We start from the raw sequence: 15,551 nt of genomic DNA on the forward strand, positions 1-15,551 counted from the left end.
GAAATGGGGAAAACCTCCCGTTGTCTCTTTGCTCACAAATTCTGTCTTAAGGGCATTATTTGTGTATGACTCGGGTGAGCCTGTGACCTGGGTTCAGGAACTGAGTATTTACCATCACAAAGGAATGACCAGACTGCCTAGGTAAATGCAATCAGTGGCCATTATCAAGTATCTGGCAGAGAGGATTTCTGCTGTAGACCACCCCTTCAGTGATGTACGTCTGATGTTTTGGAGGGCGGTCTTGAGCTACAGGGTGGCAACTTCCAAAGTCTATATAAGGGCTTGCACACCATTGTTCAGGGTTCCTCCTCCCTCCTGCGTGTGGTGAGTGAGGACCCTGTTGCAACAGATCAATAAAGATCAGGCTTACTAGCTGCTTTGCTTCTCAATATTCTCTGGCTGGCCTCTGTTATTTTCTGCTACTGATAGGGAACCTACATGAGGACTCTATACAGGATCTTGGGTACCCCATAAGGGAAAAGGAGCAGTTTGTCTTCTAACAGTTCTTAAGCGCATGTTTGGCACCTCTGCTTCATCCCCATCCAGTGCCAAGGCTGGAAATGTCCTCATTCAGCAGACGACATGCTCAGAGGCACACTTGCCTTTTCCACCGCTTGTCCCCCACAAAACCGGTTCGGGGCTTGACGGAGCCCTACAAAAAAGCTCCTTTCAAATGACTTGCCAGGAACTTGACAATTATCAGCTTTGGGGTTCACAACATCCGGTTCCCATGATCAGCCGTGATCTCATCCCCACCATTAAATGAGACACAGAATTGGCACCCAGTAAGGGTGAGGACTTGCTTAAAGGAGGCATGGATCATTCGCTGTTTACTGATGAGTCACCTCTGCACGCCTTGGCGTGAGGCTTCATTTATTCGTTTGTTTCTGGATTCCTTGTAATTATATTCTGCATCTCCTCCATGGAGCTCATGGCAGCAAACACACATCTCCTCCTTTCCCTTTTATCTTCCAGCAACTCTGCAAAGTAGGTTAAGGCTGAGAGATAGGGACTGGCCTAAGGTCCCCTGATCGGCTCCATGGCTGAGTGAGGATTTGAACCCGAATCTCCTCCATGTTCTGGCCTGACACTCAAACCACTTATACCACACTGACTCTTATTTCCCCCCATAATCTTTTTTATTTGATTTTCAGAAATATAAACATACAACATAAAATAGTACAAAATCCAAATATCGAGATTACTTTGAATCTCCTGACTCCCCCCACATCCCTTCCTTTTCTGTTTTCAGCTGCAAATCAGTACTTCTCCAATTTTTGCATCTTCCTAAATTATCTATAGGCGACACGGGTGGCGCTGTGGGTTAAACCACAGAGCCTAGGACTTGCTGATCAGAATGGTCGGCGGTTTGAATGCCCGCGATGGGGTGAGCTCCCGTTGCTCGGTCCCTGCTCCTGCCAACCTAGCAGTTTGAAAGCAAGTCAAAGTGCAAGTAGATAAATAGGTACCACTCTGGCGGGAAGGTAAATGGCATTTCCGTGCGCTGCTCTGGTTTGCCAGAAGCAGTTTAGTCATGTTGGCCACATGACCCGGAAGCTGTACGCCGGCTCCCTCGGCCAGTAAAGCGAGATGAGCACCGCAACCCCAGTCCCTTTACCTTTATTTTTTAAAATATATTTTAAAATTTCCATTTTCTCATGTATATTAAAAAGGGAGCAGATGAAAGTAAAAAGATGGAAAAACCGATCTGCGAAACAGGGACAAAGAATGAGTGCAGTTGCCCATGGGTTAAAATAACAGAGCACAAGCACAGTAGAACATCAGCGTTATCCGAGTAGAAAGTTTAGTTCCAGATTTAAAAGTTTTGCCAGGAAGATGACGGTTCTGCTGTACATGTAATAAAATAAAAATACCAGATCATATAAGAAGTGTCCGGAGGTGCAAGAAACGTCGACAGCTGGTGCTCGCATGAAAAGTATAGTTATTATTACAGGTCGATCCGCGTCTCGAGGCCTTTTGCGCTTTTTTGCTCCAGCCTTGGCATCCCCGAAGGAGCCCCCCCTTTCCCCCCTCCCCATAGTTCCTCCTCCACGTGGCTCCTCACCGGAGGCGCTGGCACAGCTCTGGAGCGCCCCCGGGCGGCCGAGGCGGCGAGCGCAAGAGGGGCGGCGTGGCGAGGAGAGGGGGGAAAGCAGCCATGGGGAAGGCGAAGAGGACCCCGGCGGCTGCCGCGACGCGCAAAGGCCCCCAGTCCGGCGGCAGGAAAGCTCCCGCGCCGCCTCCGCCGGCCCCGATCCCCTCTTCCCCCCGGGATCGCGCCTCTTCCAAAGGCAAGGCGACCCCCGCCGCCCCCGCCCCGGAGGAGCTGTGCGCCCTGGCGCTGGGGGCGCAGAAGGAGCGCTGGCTGCAGTTCCAGAAGCGCCAGCGGGTGAGCTGCGAGGAGGCGGCCAGGCTTTTGCTGGACACCTTGTGAGTAAGGATGGAGGGGAGGGGGCCCCGATCCGGGACACGCCCCCGCCCACCTGTGCAACCCGCTTTCCCCTTTTGCTCCCGTGCATCGAAAGCTCCAATCGCCGCCGCCGTCCTTTTGGGGGAAGCGTCTTGTTTTTGCACCTGCTGGAGCGCCCGACCTTTTTTTGGGGGGGGGCTTTACCTGCAAATGCAAGGTGGATGCCCCACCCTTCCAAACGAAGCCCCTCGCCCTCAAAGCACTCTTCTTCCAACTCTACGATTCTATATTTTTCAGGATTTTTTTTTAATGTAGCGGGTGGGGATTCCATGCTCGTCTAAGGCTGCTGTCCTAACACCACTTACCCGGGAGTAAGTCCAATGGAATACAATGGGAGTTTAAGAAGCTGTCTTCCTAGAACAGTGTTTCCCAACCACTGTTCCGCGGCACACTAGTGTGCCGCGAGATGTTGCCTGGTGTGCCGCGAGATGTTGCCTGGAGGGAGGCGGGCGAGTCGGGCGGCGAGAAGCGGGGCGGCGGCGGCGAGGAGAGGCCGCCCAGCGCGGGGCTCTCGCCGTCTGCCTGCCTGGCTGCCTGCGAGCTTGGCGGGCAGCGCCTCCGTCCGCAGCGCCCGCCTCACGGCTCTCATTCCCTGCCCCTGCCAAAGCTCACCCAGCCAAGCCGCGCTCTCCTTCCTGCCTCGCTTTGCTGCTTCCTCCCCCCCCACCCCCAAAGCTTGGAGGTTCCCCGGCAAGGGGGAGGGGAAAAATTGAAACTTACACTTTCATGCGTCCCTCCCGGCGTGACGCTGCGCGCTGATGTCACGGGGCTGTAATGGTGGTGTGCCTCGAGATTTTTTTCATCAAACAAGTGTGCCTTTGCCCAAAAAAGGTTGGGAAACACTGTCCTAGAACATGGGTAGGCTAACTAAGGCCCGGATCTGACCAAATCGCCTTCTAAATCCTGCCCGCTGATGGTCCGGGAATCAGTGTGTTTTTACATGAATAGAATGTCTTGTTTTATTTAAAATGCATCTCTGGGTTATTTTGGGGGCCTGCCTGGTGTTTTTACATCAATAGAATGTGTGCTTTTATTTAAAATGCATCTCTGGGTTATTTGTGGGGCATAGGAATTCGTTCATTCCTCCCCCCCCTCAAAATATAGTCTGGCCCCCAACAAGGTCTGAGGGACAGTGGACTGGCCCCCTGCTGAAAAAGCTTGCTGACCCCTGTCCTAGAACCATGGAGTCCATACGGGAATTGAACCTGCAACCTTGGAGCTAAACCAGCTGAGCTCTCCAGGCATACTTCTGCCGAATCAGCCCATTGATTGGCATTGTCTAAACTGATTGGCAGGTGCTGTCCAGGATCTCAGGCCGGACTTGCCCTTTCCCAGTTTTGCCTGGCAATTGTGGGAACGGAACCTGGGACCTGACTCAGACCAAGGTGGCTTCTTGTATTCCTGCTTCAGCCCTTTATTCGGAACCATGAGGACTAGGATCTTACTTTGCTTTTATGGGAAGGGCCACAACTCTATGACAGAGTGCAAGGTTTGCATGCAGAAGGCCCCATATTCAATCCCAGGCAGCTCGCCGGGGGAAATGGACCAGGCCTGAGTTGGTATAAAGGCAGCTTTTTATGTTCTTATCAAGTTTGCTATTGGCCAATAGATGTGGAAGGCTTGACTTCAAATCCCTGTTCCATCAAGAAGCTCACCAGATGGCAGTGGCTCTGGAAATGTTGCTTATTGACGGATTTATTTGCCACCTTTCCCTGCAAGGTGGCGTACATGGTTCTCCTTTTCTTCCTTTAATCCCCACAACCACCCTGCGAGGTAGGTGAGGCTGAGAGGCAGTGGGACTGGCCCAAGGTAGCACCCAGTGAGCTTCATAGCCAAGTCGGGATTCGAACCCAGGTCTTTCCTGGGTCCTAGTATGACACTCTAACCATTACACCACCACCGGCTCTCTTTTCCTCCCCAGTGAGAGATACAAAGTTCATCTTCTGCAATTTCACTGCTTCCAGAAATGGTAAATACTGTATTTTTCGCTCTATAAGACACACCCGACCATAAGACGCACCTAGTTTTAGAGGAGGAGAACAGAAAAAAAATTCTCTCCCTCTCTGCTCAGCGCCTCTCCGGAGAAACAGAAGGGGTTCTGTTTCTCCTCCCGCTTCGCTGAAGGGGCGCTGCGCAGAGAGGGAAACGCTTCAACGAAAGCTGTGCAGCCTGCATTCGCGCCATAAGACGCACACACATTTCCCCTTTTTAGGAGGGGAAAGTGCGTCTTATAGAGTGAAAAATACGGTAATTGGCCAGCAAGGCAAAGGTGCATTGATTCAGACCTTGAAGGAGCAATAACAAACCTGTGTTCTTTCCCCTCTCTCTCCCTCTAGCGAGTACCAAGGGCTGGTGAAGCACACAGGCGGCTGTCACTGTGGGGCTGTGCGCTTTGAGGTCTGGGCATCGGCCGACCTCCATGTCTTTGACTGCAAGTGAGTGCCGTCCACAAACCCTCTCCACCAACCCTTTCCACTTGGAGGGGGGTTTACGGAAAGCGTTCAGAAAGCACACCAACACACAGGGAGTTCATGGGCGTAGCAGCATGGTCAAACACAAGAGCTGCTCTTTCAGGGAACTGTTCCTGGAATGTGGCGCTTTTGCCCACAGTCCCAATCTCATGCACTCACACGTCCAGAGTTTGTTTGGTTTCCCCGACATTTATACCTTGTGAAACAAATACCCCCCCCCCCGGAGCGTGTTGAACATCGTGCCCACGGGGAACTGATGCTCAAGAATTAGCGATCCTTTCCAAGCGTTTTTCAAAAATCTGTTTCACTAAACCAGAAAAAGAATGTAGAACTCACAAAGCAGTGGCATAAGTGGGTGCAAAAACCAAATTAAAAACAGGAGCTCAGGGAATTCAGAGAGATTAAAACAGGATTCAATCTTAGGGGGTCAAAGTAATCCTGGGAAAAAAGGTAAATCTGCAGAAAGCATCTGCAGCAGCTGATGGTTGTTGCATCATATATGGCAGCAGGAAGGGCATCCCATAATATTGAGGGCAACTGCAGAAAATGCCCCTTTTTGGGTCACTGGCCTATGATATTCTGTAGGGTGCGGTGCTGCAAATAGAATTTCTTCAGATGATCCTTTTTCCCCCTCTGCAGGCCAGGTCCTTATCAGGATCTACTTCTCGGGCCAAATTTGAGAGTTGGGTTGCCCACCTGTCCAAACTCCTTTTGCTTTGCAAGTCTCCCCATGCTCCCCCTTTAAGCCCCTGATCTTGAAGGGTTAAAAGGGAGCTCTGGGAGACTCACAAAGTGCTGTGAAAGTATCTCCCTCCTTTAGGCCCCCAATCTCAGAGGCTTCAAAGGGAAGTGTGGGGAGACTTGGAAAAGGCTTTGCAAGTTTCCTCCCAAGGTTTGAGACAAAGAGGGAGAGAGGGAGACTTGCAAAGCCCTTTTTGAGTCTCTCTGTGCTCTGGGTTCAAGCCTCTGGAGGCTCAAATAGGAGCACATGAGCTGTTTTAAATGCTTTGCAAAAGCCTCTTTGTGCACAACATACTTCAAAGGGCCTCTTTGCAAAGGGCTGTAAATCCCTGCTCAGCTGATGAGGGAATTAAATCCTCCTGTCTCGACAGTGTGATCTTGTTCCCTACTGGGACATAAATCGAATGCAGAATTAAACCCTGCCTTCCCACTTGTCAGCTGACACCTCCTGTACGGTCAGCGGAGGAGTGGGTGGGCGTGGTTTGATCCTGCAGGACTATATGGGCATGCCCTGAAGGCAGCCCTGTTTAGGGAAGCTTTTAATGTTTGATGTATCACAGTATTTTAATATTCTTTTGGAAGCCGCCCAAAGTGGCTGGGGAAACCCAGCCAGATGGGCGGGGTATAAATAAATTATTATTATTATTATTATTATTATTATTATTATTATTATTATGGGGGTCAGGTGGCCTTCCAGGTCCTGACTTCTTTAATCTTTCTCTCCTGCCTTTTCCAGTTGCAGCATCTGTGTGAAGAAGCAAAACAAGCACTTCATCGTTCCTGCCTCGCACTTCAAGTTGCTGAAGGTAGGTTTGGCGAGTTGGGGAGGGTGCGCCCGACAGCCGCACAACACCCCCAGACTGAAAAGACAGGCCTGGATTCACCCTTTCTCCTTATTCTGCCCATCTCCTTTCCCACTTGCAATGGTGATCATACCCTCGCTTTTCCCAGGCAGGACTTTGCTTTGCCCTTTGACCTCTCTGGCTGCAAAACAACTTGCACAGAAACTTGGCTGCCAGTCTAGATAAAAGTTGACGCCTCGGCTCTTGCCTTTGGCAATGAAGGCAGCAAGCAGCTGCTGTTCCAGGTCTGGGGGAGCCTCTGGCTGCCCCCCCCAGCTGTCCCAAGGCCCCAGCTCCCTGTGGAAGGACGGGAGTTGGCAGCCCAGCAACATCGGAAGGACTGCTGGGCTATTCCCAAAGCCAGATTCTCTCCCTCCACCTGCGACGATGGGATCCTTTCTTTTATTTTATGATATCTCTGGCACTGCTTCCATTTGCAGAAATCTCAAAGGGGTTTTCAAGGGAACAAACACATATTAAAACAGTTTAAATGAGGAAAAACTGAACAATGGAAAACAAAAAGGCAAAAGCCAAGAGGTGGGGCTGGTCAGATCAGGATGAAGAAGAGCCTGGAGGAGTTGCCAGCTGATGACCCCAGAGAGGGACCCAGTGGGTGAAGGGGGGGGAATTGAGGGCATTCCTGAGCATGGGAGGAGCCAGCCCTAAGCAGGCCCTGCTTTCCTATAGCCACCAGGTGACAATCAGTAGGTCACAGTTTCTGTCAGCAAGCTCTCCTTCTGATGATCCTGTATAGGGGAAGGTAGCCCTACAGGTAAGCTGATCCTGAGTTGTTCAGGAAATTGTATGCTAATACATAAGGAGAGACCTGCTGGACTCGGCTAGTCCAGCACAGTCGTAGAGTTGGAAGGGACCCTGGGAGTCCACTCCCCTGCAATGCAAGACTGGAAGCAGCCGCCGGGACCACATAACACCGGTCCCGAGAGATCTGCATTGGCTCCCAGTACGTTTCCAAGCACAATTCAAAGTGTTGGTGCTGACCTTGAAAGCCCTAAACGGCCTCGGTCCAGTATACCTGAAGGAGCGTCTCCACCCCCATCATCCAGCCCGGACACTGAGGTCCAGCACCGAGGGCCTTCTAGCAGTTCCCTCATTGTGAGAAGTGAGGTTACAGGGAACCAGACAGAGGGCTTCTCGGTGGTGGAACGCCCTCCCATCAGATGTCAAGGAAATAAGCAGCTATCTTATCTTTCAAAGACATCTGAAGGCAGCCCTGTTTAGGGAGGTTTTTAATATTTAATGCTGTATTGTTTTTAACACTCGTTTGGGAGCCGCCCAGAGTGGCTGGGGAAACTCAGCCAGATGGGCGGGGTATAAATAATAATTTATTATTATTATAAAGCGTCCCTAGCAGAGAGCTATCTAACCTCTGCTCAAAAACCTCCAAGGAAGGGGAGTCCAGCATCTCCCAGGGGAGACCGTTCCACTATCGAACAGGTCTTCCTGGCTGCTGGATTCTGCACCAGCTGTGGCTCCCTTGACCAGCCTCCAGGGCAGGCTCACAAAGAGTGCGCTGCAGGGATCCAACAGGGGCCTACCTTACCAGCTGGTTGTGGTGTGCACTGCGCTCACTGGCGCAAAGCGCTTTGGGCGCCTCGGGAAAAGCACCTTGTCTAGAAAGGCTTAAGTGTCATGCTGTTGTCGTCCTTTTCGCCAAGGGTGCCGACAGCCTCGCCACTTACACCTTTAACACCCACTGTGCCCAGCACACCTTCTGCAAGACATGCGGCGTCCAGAGCTTCTACACGCCCCGCTCCAACCCAGACGGCTACGGTAGGGAGTTGTCCATGGGGGGGCTGAGGCTTGAAGAGGGTCGGGGGGGGGGAGTCTTCCTTGGTTTGCTGCTTTCTGTACAGCTTCCCCCTCCCAATGCAACTGATAGTGTTACTTTGCAGCACAGGGTGCTCCAACTTGGGGTTCCAGCGACCCTTCCCCAGTATACTCCATTCCAGTCACCCTCCTTCACTCCCAAACAGACAAGTCAGCATTCTGTGGCTGCTGAAGACCCCCAGTCCCAATAAGGCGCTTTTAGGGGTGTTTTGAACGAGTGAGAGTTCTTTTCTTAAAGACTTCTGTACTCCTGCAAAACTGGAGGGTTCTCCCAAGCCTGACAGTATCTCCATCCTGCGTACGGATGGTGCCCTTTTGACTATGTAAGAACCAGCGCTTGGAGAATTGAGCCTGCTGTCAGGTGGCAGGCCTGTGGCCCCTAAAAAGTTGTTGGACTCCAACTCACATAATCCCTGTTGGTTGGCCATGATAGTTGTGGGTTGATGGGAGAAGGAGTCAGGGCTGGATTTAGGTTTGATAAGGCCCTAAGCTACTGAAGGGATGCAGGTGGCGCTGTGGGTTAAACCACAGAGCCTAGGACTTGCCGATCAGAAGGTCGGCGGTTCGAATCCCCGCGACAGGGTGAGTTCCCGTTGCTCAGTCCCTGCTCCTGCCCACCTAGCAGTTTGAAAGCACGTCAAAGTGCAAGTAGATAAATAGGTACCACTCCGGCGGGAAGGTAAACGGCGTTTCCGTGTGCTGCTCTGGTTCGCCAGAAGCGGCTTAGTCATGCTGGCCACATGACCCGGAAGCTGTACGCCGGCTTCCTCGGTCAATAAAGCGAGATGTGCGCCGCAACCCCAGAGTCGGCCATGACTGGACCTAATGGTCAGGGGTCCCTTTACCATTTACCTTTTAAGCTACTGAAGGTAATGGGAACCCTTTATATGCCCAGCTCTCCTTTGTCAACAACAAATTGTCGCTGCTTTTTGTGTTGAATATATGCTGTATGGTAATTCGTGGAGCTAATAGTTATCTAAAGCCATTTGCACATAACAAATAGGAGCCTACACAGCACAAAACACTGTTGCTGTATGTAGGTTTTATTTTATTTGTTTTTTATCTTACATTTTGGTAATGTACATTCAGTTTTTTCCCCTTTACATTTTTTTTTTGGGGGGGGGAGAGTGGAGCCCCAAGCTATAGCTTGTTTAGCTTATACGTAAATCCGGCATGTAAATCAAAGTCTAGCAGCATCTGTAGAGCCACAGCTTCACCATGCCTGGGACAAAAACACAAGAGTTCAGGGGACCATCCCTAGGAGTCCGAGAGCCTTGCCTGATGAAGCTTCTCTCCCTCTCAGGAATAGCTCCGCACTGCCTGGACGAGGGGACAGTCAGCAGCGTCACCATAGAGGCGATCAACGGCAAGGAATGGGAGAAGGCTGTGAAGGGACACCCCACCATCAGGAGTATGTCCAAAGAGTGACCCAGCCCGTTCTGGAAGGGCAGAGGCCCCCGAGGCTGGTCATTCTCAACGCACACCCCCCCTAGCCCATCTGTCCTGGATTGCTGAGAGATAGATCTCTGTTTCAAATACCTTTGGGAAATAAAACTTGTATTTTTGTAAAACAAACCACTCTCTGCTGCATACTCTCTGACCCGGAAGCTCAATGGAACAGAAGGGATCTTCAGGTTTGCTGCCGGCCAGTGTAGACAATAATGAGCTACGCAAACTTAAATCCAAGGAAGTTTCCTACATTCTTTGGTGTGCCTTGTGGAAATACACAGGAACCAGATGGTCTTGAAAGACCTACACTGGCTCCCAGTATGTTTCTGAGCACAGTTCAAAGTGTTGGTGCTGACCTTTAAAGCCCTAAACGGCCTCAGTCCAGTATACCCGAAGGAGTGTCTCCACCCCCATCATTCAGCCCGGACACTGAGGTCCAGCGCCGAGGGCCTTCTGGCAGTTCCCTCACTGCGAGAAGCCAAGTTACAGGGAATCAGGCAGAGGACCTTCTCAGTAGTGGCATCCGCCCTGTGGAACGCCCTCCCACCAGATGTCAAAGAGAAAAATAACTACCAAACTTTTAGAAGACATCTGTTTAGGGAAGCTTTTTATGCTTAAAAGGTTATTGTATTTTAGTGTTTTGTTGGAAGCCGCCCAGAGTGGCTGGGGAAAACCCAGCCAGATGGGCAGGGTATAAATAATAAATAATTTATTATTATTATTATTATTATTATTATTATTATTATTATTATTATTATTATTATTGGACCTCGGGCCTCCATAAGGCAAAGGTGGAGGCTGAAATCAGTGAGAGACTTGAGGCACATGCTGCGTGTGAGGACATCGATATAAATAAGGGAGCCTCTCAAATAATGTAGTGGTTGAAGGCCAGGGCCTCAGTGTGGCTCCTGCAATCTTAGTGAGTTAAAATCATGTCTGCTTTATCACATTTTCATCTATTTATTTACAGACTGGCTAAACGTCGGTTTGCATTCTTACCCCACCCTTCCTCAGGTGACGTACCTGGTTCTCCACATTTTCTCATCGCCACAACCTTGCGAGGTAGACTGGGCCGAGAGACACAGCAGATGGCCAGAGGCCACCCAGGGAGAGGGAAAGCCTCCTAGCTGAGTAGGATTTGAACTCGGGTCTCTCCCACTCTAGTGACCGTAATAATAAAAATAAAATAAAATAAAATGAATTATTTATACCCTGCCCTCCCTGGCCAGAGCCGGGCTCAGGGTGGCTAACACCAATAAAATCACAGTAAAAACATAATGGGGGGGGGAACCAATTTAAAATACAGGTTAAAATGCAATTTAAAATGCAGCCTCATTTAAAAAGTACCCAATAGATCAAGACCATAAGGGGAGGGAAACATAAGGGTCAGACCGAGTCCAAACCAAAGGCCAGGCAGAACAGCTCTGTCTTGCAGGCCCTGCGGAAAGATGTCAAGTCCCGCAGGGCCCTGGTCTCTTGTGACAGAGCGTTCCACCAAGTCGGGGCCAGTACTGAAAAGGCCCTGGCCCTAGTTGAGACCACCCTAACCACTTTGCGACTTGGGACCTCCAAGGTGTTGTCATTTGTGGACCTTAAGGTCCTCCACAGGGCATACTGGGAGAGGCGGTCCCTTAGGTACGTGGGTCCTAGGCCGCATTATACCACGCCCGGCTCTAAAAACACATTTTGGGGAACCTTCAGTCCTCCACAGGGCTGTTGCTTAGCCTCAGGTGTTGGGGATGATGGGAGCTGGGAGTCCAAAGGCATCTAGAAAGCACTACATATCCCATCCTTGCTCCAAGAAGTTCAGCACGCAAAAGGTGCTCCCACTTCATCCCCACGTGAGCCTGTCTGGCTGAGAAGGGCTGACTGACCCAAGGCCCATCCACCAAAGTTCAAGGCAAAGAGAGGTTTGAGCTGAGTCTTCCATACACGCCACTTGGGACTTTGCTTAATTGCCTGGGGGAGGCCGCACTTTTCAGCAACTGTGTCCATTTATTGCTAAATCGCTTTGAGGTGCTTTTACAGGAAGTGGTGCATAAGTGGAATGATAAAAAGAGACTTTGGAAAAAAGATGGCACACTGTAAACATCTGCAAAGTGAAGTCCTTCCGGAATAAATCCTCTCCTTTGGTGCCCATCTCTTGTATAATCTATGTTGCCTTGTAAAGTTCTGTCTTGCTCACCTTCACAGAAACAGGCACAGATGAGTGCTTAGTTTTTCGGACATCCGTCATCTCAACCAGACTGCGTCAGCGGGATGGAAAGACCTTGTGCACTCAGTGAGAGTTTTAAGGAGGACTTCTCTCCTCCAGCCTCTCTCGCTCCAGCCAGCCTCCCAAGCATCCTGAGAGAAAAAGGCCCTTCCCTGTCAGAGGCTGCGAAGCGAGTTGATCACCACGTAGCGCGAGAAGAACAGGTAGAGGCGTCGGAACCAGAGGAGTTGGCTGCGGTGGCACTGCATGGCTCTCTGGAAGGACAAGAGAACAACACCCTCTTTTTAAATTGCGACTTGGGGTTAGGCCGACAGAGGAATCGGCGGGACGCCTTGGGTGAAGCAGACCTTCTCTTCCCTCACCTGTTTGGTTGCTGCCCCTGTCCTGGTTCTGTGGAAAGCTTTCCCCAGTGAGGTCTGCCCAGCACCAACATTAAGATACTTCCGGCACCCGCTTAAAACCTCTCTCTTCTCCCAAGCATTTGACACAGTCCATTTCCTTTAGTTAAAAAGGGTTTCTGGTAGGAGAGGAGAGGAAAGATCTGCCCTGGAGAGTTGCTGCCAGTCAGAGGAGACAATAGAGGCCTCAACAGGCAAATCGTCTGACCTCTTCTGTTTCACACACAGTCGTACCTTGGTTGTCAAACAGCTTAGTTCTCGAACATTTTGGCTCCCGAACGCCGCAATTCCGGAAGTGAATGTTCCGGTTTTTGAACGTTCTTTGGAACGCGAACGTCCGACGGGGCTTCCACGGCTTCCGATTGGCTACAGGAAGCTCCTGCAGCCAATCAGAAGTCGCGCCTTGGTTTTCAAACGTTTTCAGAAGTCGAACAGAATTCTGGATTCCATTTGAGAATCAAGGTACGACTGTACTCTTGGGGTTGGGATTCTAATACAACCTTCATCTAAATCGAGTAAGCTTTTTGCAACCCATTTCTCCCAGATAATCTTACAGGGGCCACATGCGGGTGGTGTGGGAGCCAGAGGCAAAAAGTGGGCGGGGCCCTGGGTGTGAGTTTGGCCTCTTGTGCAGTGGGCTGCATTCTAGTCTTTATTACGATTTATTGCATTTATATCCCTCCTCTCCTAGCGAAGGAGCGCAAGTTGCTCAAAATCAGAGGTTTCTCTCTCTGTGTGTGTCTGTCTCATGCACACACGCATAGATGCACGTAATTATCTGAATCCAGCCGCTATCACAGCTCAAGACACATCCCAAGCAGGCCAAAGCACTAGAGGAGATCACAAAACAAGGGTGATGAGAGTCATGACCTGGGGAGAATGCCAAGGGCCGGATAGAGAGGCCTGGAGGGCCACATCCATGGGCCTGAGGTTACCCACCACCTGCTCTGTCAGAAAACAGCCCCACATCACCTAAATGAGGGTATGGGCCGACAAAAGCACTCAGAAGGGGGCAAAGCAAGGCTGGTGCATGGGGTGCCCTGGGGAGCACCCTAGGTCCAGATTGGACAGCTGTAGAGGGCCACATTTGGCCCCTGAGGTTCCCTGCCCTTCGTTTTGAGCATAGTAGAACCAGTGTTTGCAGAAGGGACTGTGCAGATGGCTGGTTGTCTTGAAAAACAGCAGCAACTCTTGAGAACCTCAAGTTCATTTTTAAGGCTGCTGGGTGGGTGGGAAGATGATGATGATGATGATAATGATGATGATGATGATTGGAATGGGCTGCACTAGGAACTCTGGATATCCTATGGCTCTCACCTTGGCTAAGTCTGCATCCTTTCTTGCCAACACAACCAGGACATCTGGGCTCTGGAGGTAACTGATGGGGGCGTCGAGGATGGAGATATACTTGCGGAAAAGGTTCACCGTCTCCAGGGTGAGGACCTGGCAACCTGGGTGGGGGAAACAGAGAATAAAGAGCCGGTGAGATCCAGCTAGCTTTCTGCGTTTAGTTGGCAGTAAGTTCGATGGTGTTCAGGTGGGGCTTCCAACCAGATTAAGTGGGCAGGAGATTTTAGCCTTAGATGGGATAGCTGCAAGTGTGATAGTGAATAGTATTATTCCAGTAGGTTTCTCTGGCACAATGCTCTACTTGGAAGGAAGCCCGACTGAGTTCAGTTTCTTCCTTCCTAGGATTCACACTCTGTGTCAGGTGCAAGACCAAACACCACCGCAAAAATATGCAAAGCTACGATAACCAATAAAACCTGTCAAGCTGAACTTGAGTCAGTGCTGCAGAAGCAAAAAAGGCCAATGCTATTCTGGGCTGCATCAACAGAAGTCTAGTGTCCAGATCATGGGTAGGCAAACTAAGGCCCGGGGGCCGGATCCAGCCCAATCGCCTTCTAAATCCGGCCCGCAGACGGTCCGGGAATCAGCGTGTTTTTAACATGAGTATTTAACATGTGTGCTTTTATTTAAAATGCATCTCTGGGTTATTTGTGGGGCATTGGAATTTGTTCAGTCCCCCCCCCAAAAAATATAGTCCGGCCCCCCACAAGGTCTGAGGGACAGTGGACCGGCCCTCTGCTGAAAAAGTTTGCTGGCCCCTGCTCTAGGGGGTCATTTACAGCCCTCCCTGAAGATGCCCTCCAAGTCAAGCCTTCGCCAAGCTCCAGGCGCTTTGGACTACAACTCCCAGGACGGCTGGGGCTGGTGGGAGCTGTAGTCCAAGGCAGCTGGAGGGCGCCAGGTCAGCAGTGGCTGCTCTAGGCCGCCAGCATCGCTGCTCCCTTGGGATGCTGCGTCCCATGGCATGTCATAAATGGACATTCCCAACAGATGGCGCTGTCTGACGCTGAACTGGCCAAATCTGACTCTGGGAGGTGATTTGCAAGCTCCAGGCATGGCGCTGCTCTTGCTAGGATGAAAAGGGACACCCCACCTGCTCCCCTCACCCACATTTCCCCCAGACTACCCCTGTCTCTGGCTGCCAGGCCACCCATACTGGGGTGCTGTAAGATTTTCCCTTTGCTGCTGTGACATTCTCTGCAAATGCAACATCGTTTTATCTGTCTTATAGACAACTTGGCAATAATAATAATAATAATAATAATAATAATAATAATAATAATAATTATTATTATTATTATTATTATTATTATTATTATTTCTACCCCGCCCTCCCCAGCCAAGGCCTGTAAAGAAAACCTCAAAGCGGTTTACAAAAAGAATTTGTGAAACCCCCCCCCAACCGTTTGAAACCTTCAGGAAAATAATTAAACCCGGTGATAAGCTAAAACAACACCTAAACTTCGCCTAAACAATGACATTTTTGGCAGGTGCCGAAAAGGGTACAGCGAAGGGGCCCGGTTGCTATCAAAAGGCAGGGAGTTCCAAAGTGCAGGCACTGCCTCACTCAAAGGCCCATTTCTTACAAATGTGGATGGGCATTTTATGGCACTTGTAAGTGCACCCATTCTGCAGATCAAAGTATCGAGTCGGACTAGATTGGGTAAGGCGATCTTGCAGGTAAACTGGTCCCAAGCTGTTAAGGGCTTCATGTACTAAGAGTAGCATGTTGAACTTGGCCCGGTGTAAACAACATTCAGGACTTAA

At 50.5% G+C, this 15,551-nt stretch overlaps 2 protein-coding genes across 2 annotated transcripts in view; one reads left to right on the forward strand and one right to left on the reverse strand.

Moving 5' to 3' along the window:
- Positions 1-2,124: 2,124 nt before the first annotated feature.
- CENPV (centromere protein V) lies at positions 2,125-9,947 on the forward strand. The gene is made up of 5 exons (XM_081172218.1): positions 2,125-2,430; positions 4,807-4,905; positions 6,419-6,488; positions 8,201-8,315; positions 9,676-9,947. The coding sequence occupies exons 1-5, from the start codon at positions 2,159-2,161 to the stop codon at positions 9,798-9,800; spliced, it is 681 nt and encodes a 226-aa protein (XP_081028344.1). The 5' UTR covers positions 2,125-2,158; the 3' UTR covers positions 9,801-9,947.
- Positions 9,948-11,796: 1,849 nt separating this feature from the next.
- Positions 11,797-15,551, reverse strand: part of PIGL (phosphatidylinositol glycan anchor biosynthesis class L) — a 40,621-nt gene continuing 36,866 nt past the window's right edge. Inside the window, exons 6-7 of the mRNA XM_081172210.1 lie at positions 13,752-13,885; positions 11,797-12,290 (exon numbers count right to left, since the gene is read on the reverse strand). Coding sequence (XP_081028336.1) covers positions 12,192-12,290; positions 13,752-13,885 — 233 coding nt within the window. The 3' untranslated portion in view covers positions 11,797-12,191. The remainder of the gene's footprint in view (positions 12,291-13,751; positions 13,886-15,551) is intronic.

Source organism: Podarcis bocagei (assembly GCF_964188305.1).
Source record: "Podarcis bocagei genome assembly, chromosome: 15".
In the NCBI taxonomy this organism is placed as follows: Eukaryota; Metazoa; Chordata; class Lepidosauria; order Squamata; family Lacertidae; genus Podarcis; species Podarcis bocagei.

What these genes read in the sequence shown, in the direction of transcription:
- CENPV (XM_081172218.1), top strand. Translation starts at nt 2,159, where the DNA reads ATGGGGAAGGCGAAGAGGACCCCGGCGGCTGCCGCGACGCGCAAAGGC. An exon ending in CTCCATGTCTTTGACTGCAA is followed by an intron (nt 4,906 to 6,418) that starts GTGAGTGCCGTC and finishes TGCCTTTTCCAG; the next exon opens with TTGCAGCATCTGTGTGAAGA. An exon ending in CGCACTTCAAGTTGCTGAAG is followed by an intron (nt 6,489 to 8,200) that starts GTAGGTTTGGCG and finishes CTTTTCGCCAAG; the next exon opens with GGTGCCGACAGCCTCGCCAC.